Source organism: Ceratotherium simum, chromosome 7 (genome assembly GCF_057802395.1).
Source record: "Ceratotherium simum simum isolate JZ-2026a chromosome 7, ASM5780239v1, whole genome shotgun sequence".
NCBI lineage: Eukaryota > Metazoa > Chordata > Mammalia > Perissodactyla > Rhinocerotidae > Ceratotherium > Ceratotherium simum.
The window spans coordinates 54,548,199-54,564,483 of NC_141906.1; the positions used below are offsets into that span (position 1 = coordinate 54,548,199).

General features: G+C 35.8%; 1 protein-coding gene across 12 annotated transcripts in view; it reads left to right on the forward strand.

Annotated features, from left to right (window-relative positions):
- YAP1 (Yes1 associated transcriptional regulator) overlaps positions 1–16,285 on the forward strand; it is a 111,425-nt gene that overhangs the window by 70,147 nt on the left and 24,993 nt on the right. For 4 of the 12 annotated variants that reach the window (XM_014785212.2, XM_014785215.2, XM_014785214.2 and 1 more), the window contains exon 4: positions 2,942–3,061. The exons of 4 other annotated variants lie outside the window; for them this stretch is intronic. In XM_014785212.2, the coding sequence (XP_014640698.1) occupies positions 2,942–3,061 (120 nt within the window). The remainder of the gene's footprint in view (positions 1–2,941; positions 3,062–16,285) is intronic. 4 more of the 12 variants (XM_014785213.2, XM_014785216.2, XM_004427403.2 and 1 more) reach the window with 1 other exon arrangement.

Sequence of the window (16,285 nt, forward strand, 5' to 3'; positions counted from 1 at the left end):
GTCTGCTGTTTTTTAGTGAAATACTAAATACTTAATGATTTATATATGATAAATACTTGCTAAATATATGATTTATATATGATAAATACTTAATGATTTAAACTTGTGTATAAAAGGATAAAGTCACTATTCCACTTTGTGAATTTAATGTCTGGAAACACCTGCATGAGTTTTGGGGGTATTTATGTCCTTGGGAAGCAGCATATTGTAATGGTTTAAAAGCAGAAGCTCTGAAGTCAGACTGCCTGGGTTCAGATCTTTACCTTGGGTAAGTTTACCCAAGTGTCTACCTTGGACACGTTACCTCTCTGAATGTCACTGTGTTTGATATGTATGGTAGCACATAGAGCCACCGTGTAGATCATTGTGAGATGGTAGTAGTGGAGCTAGTAGTGGTAGAGGTACTGCTGCCATCACTGCCCCCCTGGGGTTGTATGTTGTACTATTATTTATAACAGCAAAAAAATTTAGAAACAACTCTAAATTTGTTGGAGGGGTGGGGAAGAAGGATGTCTGTGATAACAGGAAGAGCACATACAAGGAGATGGCATGATTTTGTGAAAAGTTGGTGGTGGTCAGGGATTGGGTATGTGTAGAAGACTTAAGAAATGAGTCCAGGTGGCATTCTCCTTTTGATAGTAGAGAGCAAGAGAAATGTTTTTAAAGGCAATGAGTGACATATAAAAGTTGATTAGGTAGTATTCTAAGAAGAAAACTCTGATGGCTTTTTGATAGAAGACACTGGAATGAGAAGAGGAGATGAGAAGTCAGGCACCAAGGAAGGAGGCTCTATAGCAGTTAAAAAAAAGCTGGTAGCTATTGATGGCTGAGTTCTTAGAGATGGTGTGGAACAGATCAATCAGAGAGAATGGAAGTGGAATCTACAGGATGGAGTGGGTGGAGCAGATAGGGAAGGTTGGTTTGTATCCAAGATACATACTACTGTTCTTGGTTCTAACTCGGACAGCTAAGGTGGAGAACCATACTGTTAAAAAAAGGTAGGGAATCTGTATTGAGGCAGGTTTGGAGGCTATAATGAGGTCTGTTGGGGTTGTTGAGTTGAGGCTCCCGAAGGCATTCAGTGACTGTTGACTTGTTCACCATCATGATGTCTTAGAATTTTAGTTACTTGTTTTTAAAAAGCATTTTACAGTTGAGCCATCTTCACAATTAAAGGTAGTAACAGACCATTAATATTCCATTTTGGAGATTCTGTCTTCCTGGTGCGGAAATAGAGCCCAAAGTGACAGTGAAAGCTACTGAGAAATGGTTTCATTTATGTATGTTAAACAAGTTTGCTTCTCATTCGCTTTTTAGTAAACGTGGGATCCCTACAGCAAATTCCAACTCTGGACGTGGTTAGCATTGTGTACAGAACTCCACATCCAGAACTGGAGGAGAGTCTTCCCCCTGTGGCCTCTCTAGAAGTACAGAACACTCTAGTTTCACATGTCTGCATGTCCTCACAGGGTTTTGCCTCCATTAAAGCAGACTTTTGACAATAGTCTTAGCAGCAAATTGGTCTGTTCCTGATACAGATGAAACTGACCTAGAATTAGGAGTTTGGGTCCCTTGGGCCTGTGTGAGTGCTCTGTTTAACCGAAGTTACTTATTCAGCATCACTCATAAGGCTGGCTTGGACTTCCAATATAGGAAGAAGGAACTTGTTCTGTTTTTGCACAGGAAGCCATTCTTAGTTTCTTCCTCATATTTGATGAATAAAAAGAAGTGTAGTTACAAGCAACAGTGGCTCAGGAATTAGGCTGATTGGTTTGAGTATCCTCCCTAGCACTAACTAGCTTTGTGATGTTGTACCAGACTGAACCACTCTGTGCCTCCGTTTCCTCATTAGAATGGAAATAGTACTACTGCTGATGTCATTGGTTGTTGTAAGGATTAAATGAGTTAATGTGCACAACATACTTACAACAGTGACTGGCGCACAGTAAGCACTCCATTCATGTTGGTCCACAGATGGAAAATTGTAAGCATTTCCTCAGACTCTATTTCCAGTTTACTCTTGCCTTTCCTGACTCCTGGTGGGGATGGGAAGTGGAAGAGGGGTTGGGGAGACAAGGAGATGAGGAAGAAATATGGTTGAACTTAGTAATTTATTCTGGGTCTCTCTTTTCTTTGCTATTACCTCCCAAAAGTAATTGTCTAGCTTCCTACCCTCCTAAAGATAGAATCATCTTCTTAGACTTACTATATTCTTTAGTCCTGTCTTCCAGATGTTGTTTCCTCACTCTATAGCTTTGAAATTATATCTTTTCTCTCTTTCTTCCTGAGAAATCTGCCTTCCAACAGTTTTAGCGTTTACCCTGCCCCCTTCTAAAGCCTCTGACAAACTTAAACTTCCAGCCGCAACCCCCACCTCCTAGCAACTTCTGAGCTGCTTAAAAATAAGCTTTTTTTGGATTATAGTTTTCTTGGTGTGAGCCAGTCCTATAAATAATGGAAGTAAATGGAGCTTGGCGGCCTTAGCTAAAGTGTGCTTTATATTAAATAGAATGTTTGTGATACTTTAGGTCTTCTGAAATCACTTGCCTGTATTCCTTATTAAAGAACCTTGGAGTCCCTAGGAAGGTACTGTCACAAAACTGACTGGATTAGGGGGTAGTCCCTGAGCTGTAGCATTTCTTGTCTTGTAATAACAGTAATAATTATTTGGGTCATGACTTCCAAAAGGATTTTTTGAAAATCTGACTTTTTTTTTCCATCTGTGTCTTCAGGGATGTAGATTTTATTATTTGGTAGTTTCTTTTTAGTGGAGAAGAATCAGGTATATAGGTTTACCTTTCTTCTCTGAAATCATGCTTACTTCTGTTTTAATGAATTGTTTTATATCAAGATGTGTTTTCTTTTTAAATTAGCACCCCTCCCACTTTTTTTTAGGTGCACCAGATAAAAACCAACCATGATTTTTTTTCTGTATTTATAGGTCCTCTTCCTGATGGATGGGAACAAGCCATGACTCAGGATGGAGAAATATACTATATAAACCATAAGAACAAGACCACCTCTTGGCTAGACCCAAGGCTTGACCCTCGTTTTGGTAAAGGTTCATCTCAAAACCTTTTTAGATATTTTTGATTACTATTTTTTGTATATGAATTTGGGAAGGTACTTTAAGTAACATTGCATTGCTTTATAGTATTAAAAAATGACTGCCCACCCAACTTTTCCGGTACTATTTTTATACCTCTTTTTATATCTTTCACGTTAAACTTGAGAAATGCAGGTCCAAATCAGCTTTTTAGCTTGGACTCCTTGGGATGAGGGTGGGGGAATGTTGTGGTGGCTGACTAACCAAAATCACATTTCCTTTCACATTTCTGGGAGAGACAGTGATCTTGTTTAAAATGATCTCTTTCTAGCTGCAGTAATAATCGGGTTGTCATGCTACATCTAAAACCTGGGATACCAGCCTTTGCCAGTGACCTGGTGTCTGCTTATGCTTAACTTCAGAGAGCAATGAGTACCATCCTGTGCCTGGGTGTTGTAGTGTTTTCTATCCTAAGTAGGGGGAAAAAACCCTGTCACCCTAGAGATCCAATGAAAGCATTTTTTCCCTTCTCTTCTCTTCTGGCTTTTTTTTTTTTTTCCCCTTAAGTAAAGGTCCTGTTCTTTGTTTTTCATTTAGGAAACAAAAAGCACAAAGCTGTATTTCCTCTAAATCACATGACTAAATCACTATTTGCACAAAGGAATATTCACCTCTCAAATGTGCACATTTTGATAATAGTATACAAGCTCTTTAATGCCTTTTTATCCATAATTTTTCACTGTTTTCAGTTTCTTCAGTTGGGTTTCTGAGATATTTTTCCAAAGCCATGGAAAAATGAATCTAAAAAGGAGCAGATCATTGTGGTTTTAAAGCTTTCGTCTTGGACTGGATGCAGCTAAATGAAAACAATGTGCAGATCACTGAGTAGGTCAGATTGAGGGGACGCGGAGCCTTTGAAGCTTTACAGGGGTTGACCTAACAACAACTGTGGGGCCCTTACGGGAAAGAGGAATTAACTCTGTGAATGCCATCAAAACACAACCCCCGGGGAAAAAAGAAAAAGAAAAACTCTACCCAGAGCTGGTTGGGTAAAATAACTTCCCTGTCAGGAACATTATGAACAGTTCTCCTATGTCTTTGTGTATATCTTTAAAAAACCCCAACATTTGGGTTTGCCCCAAACTGACTGGTCAGCTTCATGGACTGGTTGAACCCCCTATTCAAGTGAAGTCAAAGGTGGGATCAGGGCAGAGACTGTCATTTTGACAGATACCCGGTTTGGCTTAAATGCTAGCCTTTTGAGCTTCAAGACCTGTTTGGGTGTTAAAAAAGTAATGTGGCATGTTAATAATTTGCAACTTCAGATTCTCTTTAATACTTGAATAAGCCCTCGTGGTTGAAATAGGAAACCAAGTAAGGTAGAGAATTTAACAAATGTTGCCATTTGTATGGCCTGGAATGATGATAACCATGTTTCCTTAAATCATGCTTAATGAAATGAATTCAGCTTTTCCACGTTTTGAAAATTTTTAAAAAATGGTACTGTGGTTTTTTCCCCCCCACCATAAGGTTATGAAAGATGATGAGTAACTCCTAACTGCAAAAATCAGAAATTGGAACAAAACTTTTTTTTTTTTTTTTAAGTATTTTCAGTTAAGACAGTGAAATAAAACAACTTGAGTGTGAACTTAAGTAGATCCATTAATTACACACACTTTGGTCTTTTGTTTTAAATTGAAGAAAGTACTAAAAAAAATTCTGTGTACCTCCGATACATATGTACACACAACCATACAATTAGATATGCCAAAAAAAGTTTCATAAAATTCTCTTATTGCCTTTAGTTTCCCTTTTTGGGCCCAGTGTGTATGTGTATTCCAGACAGGCTTGACAACATGCCAGAGCTTTTTATTTTGTGGCCCGACTTTTAATCTGTTCCAGACCTTTTCAGTCAGAGAGCTCAAGTGTAACTGAAGGGGGGCAGGAAAGAAAAAAAGTGTGGGTTTCTCTGATCTAGAGTGACAGCAAATAGAGACAAGCTGTTAGCTGCTGAATTTGAAGGAGTTTTCCTTGAAATCTGGAGCTGTATAGTGGATTGTGTTTTACCTCTGCCAAAAAAATATAAACTGTCCCCTTTCTGACTCTTTGAGCCATGCAAACACAAACAAATGGTAGGTTATTGCTTTCATGGTTAGGGAGTTTGCTTTCCTATATTTCCCAAATCTATGTTAAAGTATTTACGAATTAACTTGAGTCAGGTTGTCCTGTGTCTTTTGACGTTTTGGAATGGAAGATAACACCTCTGAATGAGCTTTACTTTATCACTCACCTCCTTCAAACACCAGCCTCTTTTATATTTCTATTCTTTATCATATGCTTTAGATGGATTGTATTTAGAATAACTTATCAGTCTTTCACATCCCACATGAAGTTAATAAATTATCCATGTAACTTCAGGAAATTAAATAGTAATTTATTGTGGATTGGTTCTTTTTTATCTGATTTTTCTTATTTTTTAACATTTAAAAGCTGTATCATTTATAGTATTTTAGAGAATTTATTATTAATTTATAACAAATCATGATGTGACGTCCAGTGGCAATAAGGACTCGCTAATAACTATTGGCTTTGAAAAAAGGAGGGCTTTTGTGCTTAAGGAATCATAGAGGAATGTTTTTACCCTGTGTTAAAGAAAATTGATGCTTAAGTATTATGCAAGCCATTAAATTATTTCATATAAACACTCTTTTTTGCTAGAGATTTTATAGTTGTAAACATGAAGAGTCTCAAGTTTAAACATTTTCTTGTACATTGTAGAATTATTGTTTTATATAATATAGTCATATGAATATTTTCCAGTAAAAGCTCTAATGAAAACACACAAAAAATTATAATTTCTGTTCTTCAGAATGAAAGATCTACTCCAAAACACTAATAGTCAATGAATTGATTGTTTCTGTAATGTTATTGTCCCTATTGTTTATATAAAAGGACATATTAAATAGTTTTAGCAATCTGTGTTTCTGAAATAAGTGCTGATGGCACCACTGGGATAAAAGCATACTTCGTGTAAATAAAATATTGGAACCAGAGATTTGGGCTAAAATATGTATCTTGAGTCTTGAAGTAATGAACAATCTAGTGTGGCAAAAACAGAATATCCTTTAATTCCTAACAACAGTTCTGTGCATAGAAATTCTGTCCATGGAAATGTCAAAGGTAATTAAAACCCAGATGTTGATTTTGGTCCTTTGTTTCAGAGTGTCCCAAAACTTGGTATACACTCTGAGTGTTTATTTGTGTGTGTGTGTGTGAGAGATAATTTCCTAAAATAATAAGAAAATTAAAAGAATAAGTAAAATATATATATATAATTTATTAAGTCCCAAAGCCAAAAGTTGTTTAATACATCTTTAGTATCAAAGTTGAACATTTTGCATCAATAGAGATCTACTAAAAATGTTAACTGTTTAGACATTCATAACCTTTTCCCTTTACGATCAAATATTTCTGATAGCTGTTACATGAAATGACCAACTAAATACCTAAGTCTGTCCTGTTAGAGATGGGAAAAAACACTAAAGGCTGTAGAAACTAAACCTGTAACTCAGTTAATAGAGTCTTGGGTAAATAGAATATCAACATCTAATCATTTGAATTTTATTGAAGCAAATCTCTTGATATTCATGCATTCAAAACAAGGGTTTTGTTTTGTTTTGTTTTCCTTACTCTCTTTTAAATCTTTCCTGGTGATCCTAAATTGTCAGTATTTGGTTGTAGACTATCTTATTACCTACTTAGGATAGGGAGGAAAAGATGTTTCAGTGTGTTTCAGGTTAGAAGACCTGTTGCTAACTAAAAATTTTTAACAGATAAACCTCACAAAATTTGGCCCTGAAAAGGAATTTATAATTCTTCTAATCAACATTTCTCAAAAGGGGAGAGAGTGTGTTTGGGCACTGTAGGACATAAAACATCCCTGGCTCGCCCACTAAGTGCCATCGTGTCACCTAGTCGTTGTGACTCCCCAAAGCAGCAACCTATGTTTAAAAAAAAAAAAATACTGGGAGAGGTAGAGAATATTGCCCCAAATCTGAGCTCCTCTGAAATCTAGGGAAATTGTGACCTATCGAAGGTTATGTAGTTGAATGACAGAACCAGAATCTGAACTTAATCTTTGACACCTAGAATTTTTAAGAAATTTAGATTACATACAGTTAATCTTTCAGAAACACCTAATTCACCAATACTAATACACGGAAATTTCAGAGGGAGGAAGACGAGCGTGGTTAATGCATCTACTTATATGCCGATATTGTGACTCATCTTAAGGAAATTACCCAAAGTAATGAGTTTCCAGTTACAGAACAGTATTATAAGATCTCTGATTGGAGCAGACTGTGAAGCCATCTGGATAAATTATCATCCCTCTCCTCTGTCATATTCTTAAGAGATTGTCTTCCAACCTTAGCTTTGACCTTTCCCTTGACTGGGAGCTTACCACATTACAAGGCAGTCCATTCTATTTAAGGAAAGTTCTAATGACCAGAAAGTGTGTGTCCCTTTATTACTCAGAAATTCACTTCCCTTCAAATTTGTGAATCCATTTCTAATCCCAGAAGTGTTCTCTTCTGTGGTTTCTCCAGTTTTTTCATGTGAGAAGAGTTCTAGATTCTTTACCAGTTCACTCCTCTCCTCTGGATGCCTTTCATTTTACTAGTGCCTCTTTGAATGTGATACTCAATGTAGTGTTTTATATGTACATTATCCAGTGTAAAAAATAGTTATGGCATTGCTCTGACCTTGCAATTTATATGCCCTCCAAAAATCCATTTTTCAAATCTGCAGTAGAAGTTAGCTAGCATCCTGTTTTCTACATGGTAGTTACATAATATATTGAATTCAAATGAATTAAATTGTGATGTAGAAAAATTTACCTACTTAATTGAGTATCAAGTAGACGCAAGTTCTGGTATTACATTGTAACACCTTGTTCAGAAAGATACCTGACAGCTATTGACTTAATTGGGACTCATCTGTAAAATGTGACTGGATTATACTGGATGCTTTTAAGAATATTTCCAGTCATTAATTAATTTAATACAATATGCTAGATCGTGAATTCTTCAGTGACTGCTTTGGGCTCTTGGTTAAGGTTACTTCTCAATAGCCTTATGGATTTGAGTGCATTGAGGTTTCAGAGAGACTTTTGAACTATTTATTGCACCATTTAAGTTTAGCTTTTGGTCCTCTAGTCATAGCTGGGAATTACTTTTGAAGAGGAGACAGAAATCTTTCAAGCTTTAATCTAAAGATAAGCCTTATCACATGGTGAGTATGCCCAGGCAAACAAATCTGATGGGGATGGGTGGTGCTGGGTGGAATAGTTTTGTCCAACTCTCCAACTGTTGGAAGCATAGAGGAGTTTAAACATGCTTATATTAGCAGGGTTCAGCTTGACTGCCTTAAAGATGGTACATTTTTGGTATGCTTTGTTTCTACAATTTAGAGCTCCCATAAAGTTGCCATGATAGAAAGCCTGATGTAAGCAAAGTATAGTTCTGGGCTATGTGTTTAGTGAAGCCTGATTTAAAACACACTGTTAGAGATTGCTACTAATTCTTGCCCTCACCACATATTTTTTTTACTTAAAAGATAAGCACTTACTGAAACGAATGTTTTAATGCATAAGATTAGAGAAAATCAAAATTAGTTCAACTTGAGGTTTGCACTTTTATTCAGGTTTTTTTTGTTTGTTTTGTTGTGTTTTTTAATTTATGTTAAATTCAGGAGAATGGTGCCAAAATAGTTTATCAGTCATGGTAAGCAGTCTCCACTACTTGCCAAAGGTGAGTGAGTAGGCATGTGTTAATGAAACTAAATTAGTATGTAGTTTTACTTGATAATGGTTCAACAATGCGAATAATATAGTGAACACATGTTTTTGTTTACACAGTGAGTTATTCATAGAATTTTTAAAACTTAAAATCTTAAGATCAGGGCCGTCCTGGTGGCATAGTGGTTGATTTCATGGACTCCACTTAGGCAGCCCGGGGTCCACAGGTTCGAATCCCAGGCTCAGACCTACACACCACTCATCAAACCATGCTGTGGCGGCATCCCACATACAAAATAGAGGAAGATGGGCACAGATGTTAGCTCAGAGCCAGTCTTCCTCACAAAAAATAAAAAATTTAAAAAAATCTTAAGATCACCAAAGTCACTGAATGATGATTTAAATTAAATTGTTTGTGTTACTAAAGCCCCTAATGTCAAAGACACACAGAAAAACATAATTAGTTTTTAAAAGAAAAGTATGTTCAAGTTATATTTGTATCAACTCTGCATTAATGGAAAGTATCTTGTAAAATGTGCTGGAGAAGAGAGTCATTTGGTGGTGCCACTTTTTGTGCCAACCCAGAGATCCAGATATAAGAAACAGAAAAAGAGATTATAGACTTCCTGAGGGAAAAGTCAAATACGTAGATTTTGATGAAATAAATCAGAATGATTTTGGAGGAGGAGAGTGCTTCATATTCTTTTTGTTTTATTCTCATTTGGTTCTGCTACCCTGGTTGCTGAGGTCATTTTAGAGCTCATTCTGGACCTGCTTCAACTTGGAGATTCTCCTGTGCATTACTAATAGCATCCTACTTACTAGGGATAGAAACTATTTCAGTATTTATTTACTCAAATATTGAGTGCCAGTTATGTACCAGGTACTATGCTAGCCCTCAGGGAGGGGGTTGCAGGCTACTAAACAAATAAATATTACAAAATGTGTTAAGTACAGTGAAGGATAATAAGGTGCTGTGAAAGGGAATAATGTGGGGTGGAGGGAGCCTGCTTGAGCATGGGTTGTCAGGGAAGGCTTTTTTGAAGAGGGACATTAAAGGATGAGAAGAAGCCAGGCAAGCTCAAGACTATACAAAAGCCAATTTTTGTGCTTATCAGTAAAAACTAAGATATGTATCTCTTCTAAATTATAAGTTCCCCTAGTGAAAGAGCATCCATAGTGGTGATGAATTACATGTAATTAGAAATAAAGCTATTATTAATGGAACTGCTTATGCATTAATCTAATATGAATTCATAGTGACAGGTATATTTTAAAATGTAATTCCTCCTCTCTTTAGACTAATAGTCTCATTATCTGAACTTTTCTTTCCAAACTAGACTTTAAACTTGATTTTCGTAGTAGAGCGAAAAAACATGGTTGTACTCTGGGGACAGAGAGAGCTGAAAGCTAGTTAGAACACTTTCTCCCTTCTCTTCCTCACCTCATTTAGCAGTCCCTGTGTTCTGCCCCAAACTGCTTAATGAAGTGGTGAGGAGAGAATGTTCTGTTGAATTTTCTTTAAGTTCCATCCACAGTTGTATTGTTTGAAAAATACCATTATAAAGAATTTTCATGCCAATCTTTTGATAGATGGTTGAAGGAAGAAGAAATCGAATTGACCTAAATAATGATATTTGTTACTGATATTTTTGATCAGTTTAAAGATTTAAATATTTTAACCCAGTTTTGGGGGCCTGGAGATGGTGCTTGGGAAAGAAGAGAAGTGCACAGTGTGGGAGGGAGAGATTTTTTTGCCTATGACAAGACCTAGGGTAGTCTTAGAGGTGAATTGTTACCACATAATACAAAAACACAATGAGATACCACTTTATTCCCAGTAGGATGGCTAAAGTCAAAGACAATAACAAATGTAGACCGGAATGGAGAAATTGGAACCCTCATATATTGCTAACGAGATTGAAAAGTGATGTAGCCACTTTGAAAAATTGTATGTCAGTTCCTCAAAAAGTTAAACATAGAGTTACCATATGACCCAGCAATTCCATTCCTAGATATATATGCAAAAAATTGAAACTATATATCCCCACAAAAACCTGTACATGATGTTCATAGCAGCATTATTCATAATAGCCAAAAAGTGAAAATAACACAAATGTCCATCGATTGATGAATGGACTAACAAAATGTAGTATATCCATACAATGGAATATTATTTGGCAGTAAAAAGGAATGAAATGCTGATATGTACCACAATATGGATGAATCTTGAAAACAGGCGAGTCGCAAAAGGCCACATATTGTTTGTTTCATTTATATGACATGTCCAGAATGGGCAAATTCATAGAGACAGAAAGATTAGTGGATGCTGGGAACTGAAGGAGGGGTGATAAGAAGTGTACTGCTAAGGATACAGGGTTTCTTTTGGGGGTGATGAAAATGTTCTGGAAATATAATGGAAATGGTTACACGATTCTACGAATATATAAAAACTACTGTTAAAAGGATGGACTTTATGAGTTGTGAAATAATCTCAGTAAAATTTGTTTTTAAAAAATCATTCCTGGGCATGGCATTGTCATTTAGATATGTAGCTTAATTAAGTGTTGGGAAACATCTTTTGTATATTGATAATAAAAAGATATATTCAGTCATTAGATTAGAACCCTGGCCTTTTGCTCCTTTTGTAAGAGACGGATTTTCAGTGTGACTCAAGTAGTAAGTAATTATCATTGGAAAACCATCATTTTCTATTTAAATACATAAATTATGCTGATTAGTAGCAACTTTTTGTAGATGATTCAGTCCCCTAGGTTGTGTAGTAAACACTTAGCTAGTAATGGGTGTGTTGTTTTGTTTTTATTGTTTTAAGACTGACAGATGGCCTATTAGTTTGTGTTTTTAGAAAAGCTTTCATTTCTTTAAATAAATCTACTATTTTACAGTTTTGAGTACCCTTATAGATACGGGAAAAATCTAAAATTTGTTCCTAAATGTATGAACAGACTACATAGCCATGCTAATATGTAAACATGCAGTGTCTGAGACTGGATAAAATGTTAGACAAAGTAAAGAAATGCTTTCTTATGTTGTGGGAGATGTGATGTATATTAATGTTTAAAAAGTTCAAAAATTGTTTCTAAATTTAAATTTACACTTAATTAGGTTACTAGGATCAAATTTATTATCCCAAAGTTTATGGTTGGTTACCAGATTTGTAGTACTCTGTAATAATTCCAAGGTTGAGGTCACAAATTATGTAAATCTAAAAATTGTCTGAAGTTTGAAAATTCAGATGTTTAGAATGAAATTTGGGAAGAGACTGAGGGTGATGACCTCCTTTTCTTTTTGAGAAGGTGGTCTCTTACTTTTCAGTAATTGCTGATTCGATGGTTCGCTACCATAAAGCTGTCAGGACTGATTTGTTAAGTAAAACTTGAAACAGTTACTATTTCATAGTCCAAGCAGCACAGACTCTGAATTTTAAAATATAGCATTTTATATATTTTTAAATTCTGTCATGTTTTAGAGATTATTTTTCTCTTTATCTTTTAGAAATTTTATTAAAACTGGGAACATCGGGATTTCAGTACTGTATGTAGTTGATCATGGAGGGGAAGAAGTTAGTAATGCTATTCTTTTCTTTTCTGGCTGCCCTGCCCCCTTTTCCCAGGAAACAAAGCCTGTTTTGTTTCTTGCCTGCTTGTGAGGTCTCTGCTGCACCCTATGTGGGTGCACTGCTCTGTACTTTGTTGAAATGCTTGAGATACTCAGAAGGTAAAGAACAGGATGCTTCTGGAGAGGAATAAATCCTGCTTTCAGTAGATAAACAAGGTTGTTAGAATTGATCATTTAAGTGAGCTCTTTATATGGAAACCTTGTAGCACTGCTTGTATCCGTAGGTAATGGGCATTTAGGTAAACACAACTAAAAGTGCTCACCATTATTAGCCAAAGAGACTATTTCTGTTGCCTATTTTGTGCAATTTTCTGTTTAATTCTGGAGAATTGTTCTTCCTCCATCTTTTGATATCCTATTTTTTCCCTTTCTGTGGTTTTGCATAGTCAGATAAGCTTAGATTTGAAAAGACCTTACCAACCAATTCATTCAGTATGCCATCAGCAATGGTCCCTGTCGTTAATGATTACTGTTTATGGTATCTAACTCTGGGAAACTGGTGGGAAGCAGAGGATATTTACCTCTTTATTTTTATGCAATTTTATTATTGTCTAATTAGTTTTCACAAGGAATATGTATTACTTTATATTAACTTATTAAGTGCTATATAACTTAATAAAAATCCAGTGTGGAAAGCTCAAAAGCTTTTGTAATTTCTTAGTAGATGAATAGCTCTAGAATCTGTTTTGAATCATGTTTTATAATTCCAGCACTCCTCAACTTACTAATGAGCTATTTCCTAGCAGGTTTTTATTAAAATTAATTTCTCTTAATTGCTTGAGACTGAAAACATTTTTTTCCCAGTAGTTGTTTGCCCTTGGCCTCCATTTATGAGATATTTACTGTATATGATGGATTCTCCGATTAGACTCCCCAATTCATATTTAACTCATATTATCGAACCTGACACAGCAAAATATATAAAAACATCTATGGGGAAATATGTTGAGTGGCCTGCTGGAATGCCAGGAACATGTTTCACCGAAAGAGAAGGATCCCTAAGAGGGTTGTAGGAAAGATAAATGTGCATATCTTTGTGAATCATAGAATACTTGGAAACAGTGAGTGGCCTGGTAAAGTGGGAGGAGGGGGAGGGAGATATGGGAATTCAAGCCAGGATGATTAGGAGTGGTGATCTTAAAGTTTAGAAAGAACTGTTTTGGAGAAGGGAGAAGACTAATGTCTATGGAGCATCTATGGTATTCCAGGACTATAGTAGATGTTTTACATATGTTACTTAATCCCCACAATGACTCCAAAAGGGGGGTGTTATATCCCCAGGTATAGTTGAGGAAATTGAGAATTAGATGAATGACTAAATTGGTGTGCCCAACTCTAATTGTGGTTTGTATAACTCTAAAGGCCATGTTTTTTCTATCATACTATGACGCCTGTCAGTTATACATGTAATAATGTTGGTAACAGGGAGATATAAGCAATTGTATTAACTGAGGTTGTTGATTGGCCTGGCGAATCTTAGCTCTAAAAAATTTTTGGTTTTTTTCTATCCATTCTCTGATAAAACACTAAACTATAATCCATAATTATGAAAGTTTTAGCCATTTATTCTTTGTAAAGATATTTCATAAATATGATTTTTTTTTTTTTTACCCTATGAGAGATTAATAAGGCTTAGAACAGTAAGGAGCAGAGAGTCATGTTTTGACGTCCCTTCTCTCCTCTGCCAGACAAAATATTAAAAAGAGATAACCGAAAAGACATAACTGGGGTCATAAATTTGAAAAAGTAATCGCTGTAGGTCAGAAAAGAAAACCACACAAAGCAGTGAGCAAGGGCAGGGCTAAGGGCCTGCTGGGTTTAGGGGCTGTTTGGCTCCTGAAGATATCAAGAACTCAAAAGTGTTAAGAACAGAAACAGGCTCATTGAGGAAAGCCAGCATACATCCGGCTGGCCCTGGCCCTGCTACCTACAAAAAGCAAGGATTGACCATATGTCAAGTCACAAATTTCAAGAATCTATACAGACCACATTCTTTTAACCACAGTGCAATTAAATTAGATCCCAATAGTTAGCTTTAAAAAAAATATGGCCTGCCCTACTAGCTATTAAAACATAAAGGTTGTAATTAAAACTGTGGTACCTAGTATAAGAGTACTTATATTAATGAACAGAATAGAAAATCCCGAAACAAAATAACAAAATATGGAAATTTAGTCTATGATAAAGATGATTGGGGAAAGGATACACTTTACATGAGCAGCGTTGGAACTAATGGATAGTCATGAAGAAAGACAAAATTAGATCCATTCATGCCATATACCAGGATAAATTCCAAATGGGTTGGATTGAATTGCCAAATAAATATATAAAGTGGAAATATATAGTTTTTGAATTAAAAAATTGATGAGTTCCTCTGTCACAGAGGAAAATACAGCTCAAATTTCAAAAAAGATTGATAAATTTGCCTTAAAAAATAAACCCTTATATGAAAGAAAAATAAAAAGAGATGATAAACCGAAGGAAATTATTTGTGACATATTTGACAAAGGTTTTCTATCCTTACTATATATAGATTGTTTAAAATAGAGAAAGTAAAGACCAATAACAGGGCCGGCCCCGTGGCTTAGTGGTTAAGTGCGCACGCTCCGCTACTGGCAGCCCGGGTTCGGATCCCAGGCACGCACCGACGCACCGCTTCTCCGGCCATGCTGAGGCCGTGTCCCACATACAGCAACTAGAAGGATGGCAACTGTGACATACAACTATCTGCTGGGGCTTGGGGGAGAAAAAAAGAGGAGGGTTGGCAATAGATAGTTAGCTCAGAGCCCGTCTTCCTCAGCAAAAAGAGGATTAGCATGGATGTTAGCTCAGGGCTGATCTTCCTCACACACAAAAAAAGAGACCAATAACACTATAGGAAAAGATATGAGCACACTTCTCATAAAAAATGTAAATTGCCCTTTAAAATATGGAAATGGATCAAACTCTTGTAATAAGACATAGCAAAATAACATCACACCGAGAAAACATTCCTTATCCTTCAGATTGGCAGAAATCCCAAAGTTTGGCAAGGCTCTGAGGGATAAAAAGACACTTTCATACGTTACTGGTAGAAATACAACCAAGTACAACCCCTGTGTGTGTGGGGAGGAGAGGGAGGATTTGGCAATATTACGTTTTTAACCATTAAGTTAGCAATTTCTCCCATCTAGGACTCTACCCCAAAGATACAGTAATAAAAATACAAAATAATGTGTTTATGAGCTTATTCTGTACAGCACTCTTTAGTACTGGTGAAAACTGAATAGGAAACTGGTTGAATGGACTACTAATTAGCTACTTTTAAAAAGAAAAGGGAGAAAAACTTCTATATACTTCTTTGGAATGATCTCAAGGATATGTTAATAATCGTTTTGTTGATTATAATTTTACTAATATGTTATTTTGAAATAATCGCATATGTATCGAAGGATAACACGTATTAATATTAGAACTAAAATTTCAGCATAAAAGAGAATATAGTTATAGGATCAAAGAATGTAAGTAAAAACTCTGAAGGATACATATTGAAATTATTTATGGGTGGAATGGTATAATGTTTGCTTGAAAATAATTGAGGAAAAAGTGACTGAGGATAGAGGTAAAACCAAATTGGCTATGTATTGATCATTGGGAAGCTGGGTGATGAGTATGTGAGGATTCATAATCCATATTACTTTTTCTACTCTATGTTTATGGAAATTATTTAAAAATCTTAAAACATATGTTTAGAAGCATAAAAATGTACTCCTAAGTAACTCATGAGCTAAATGGAAATCACAATAGAAATTACAAATATTTGG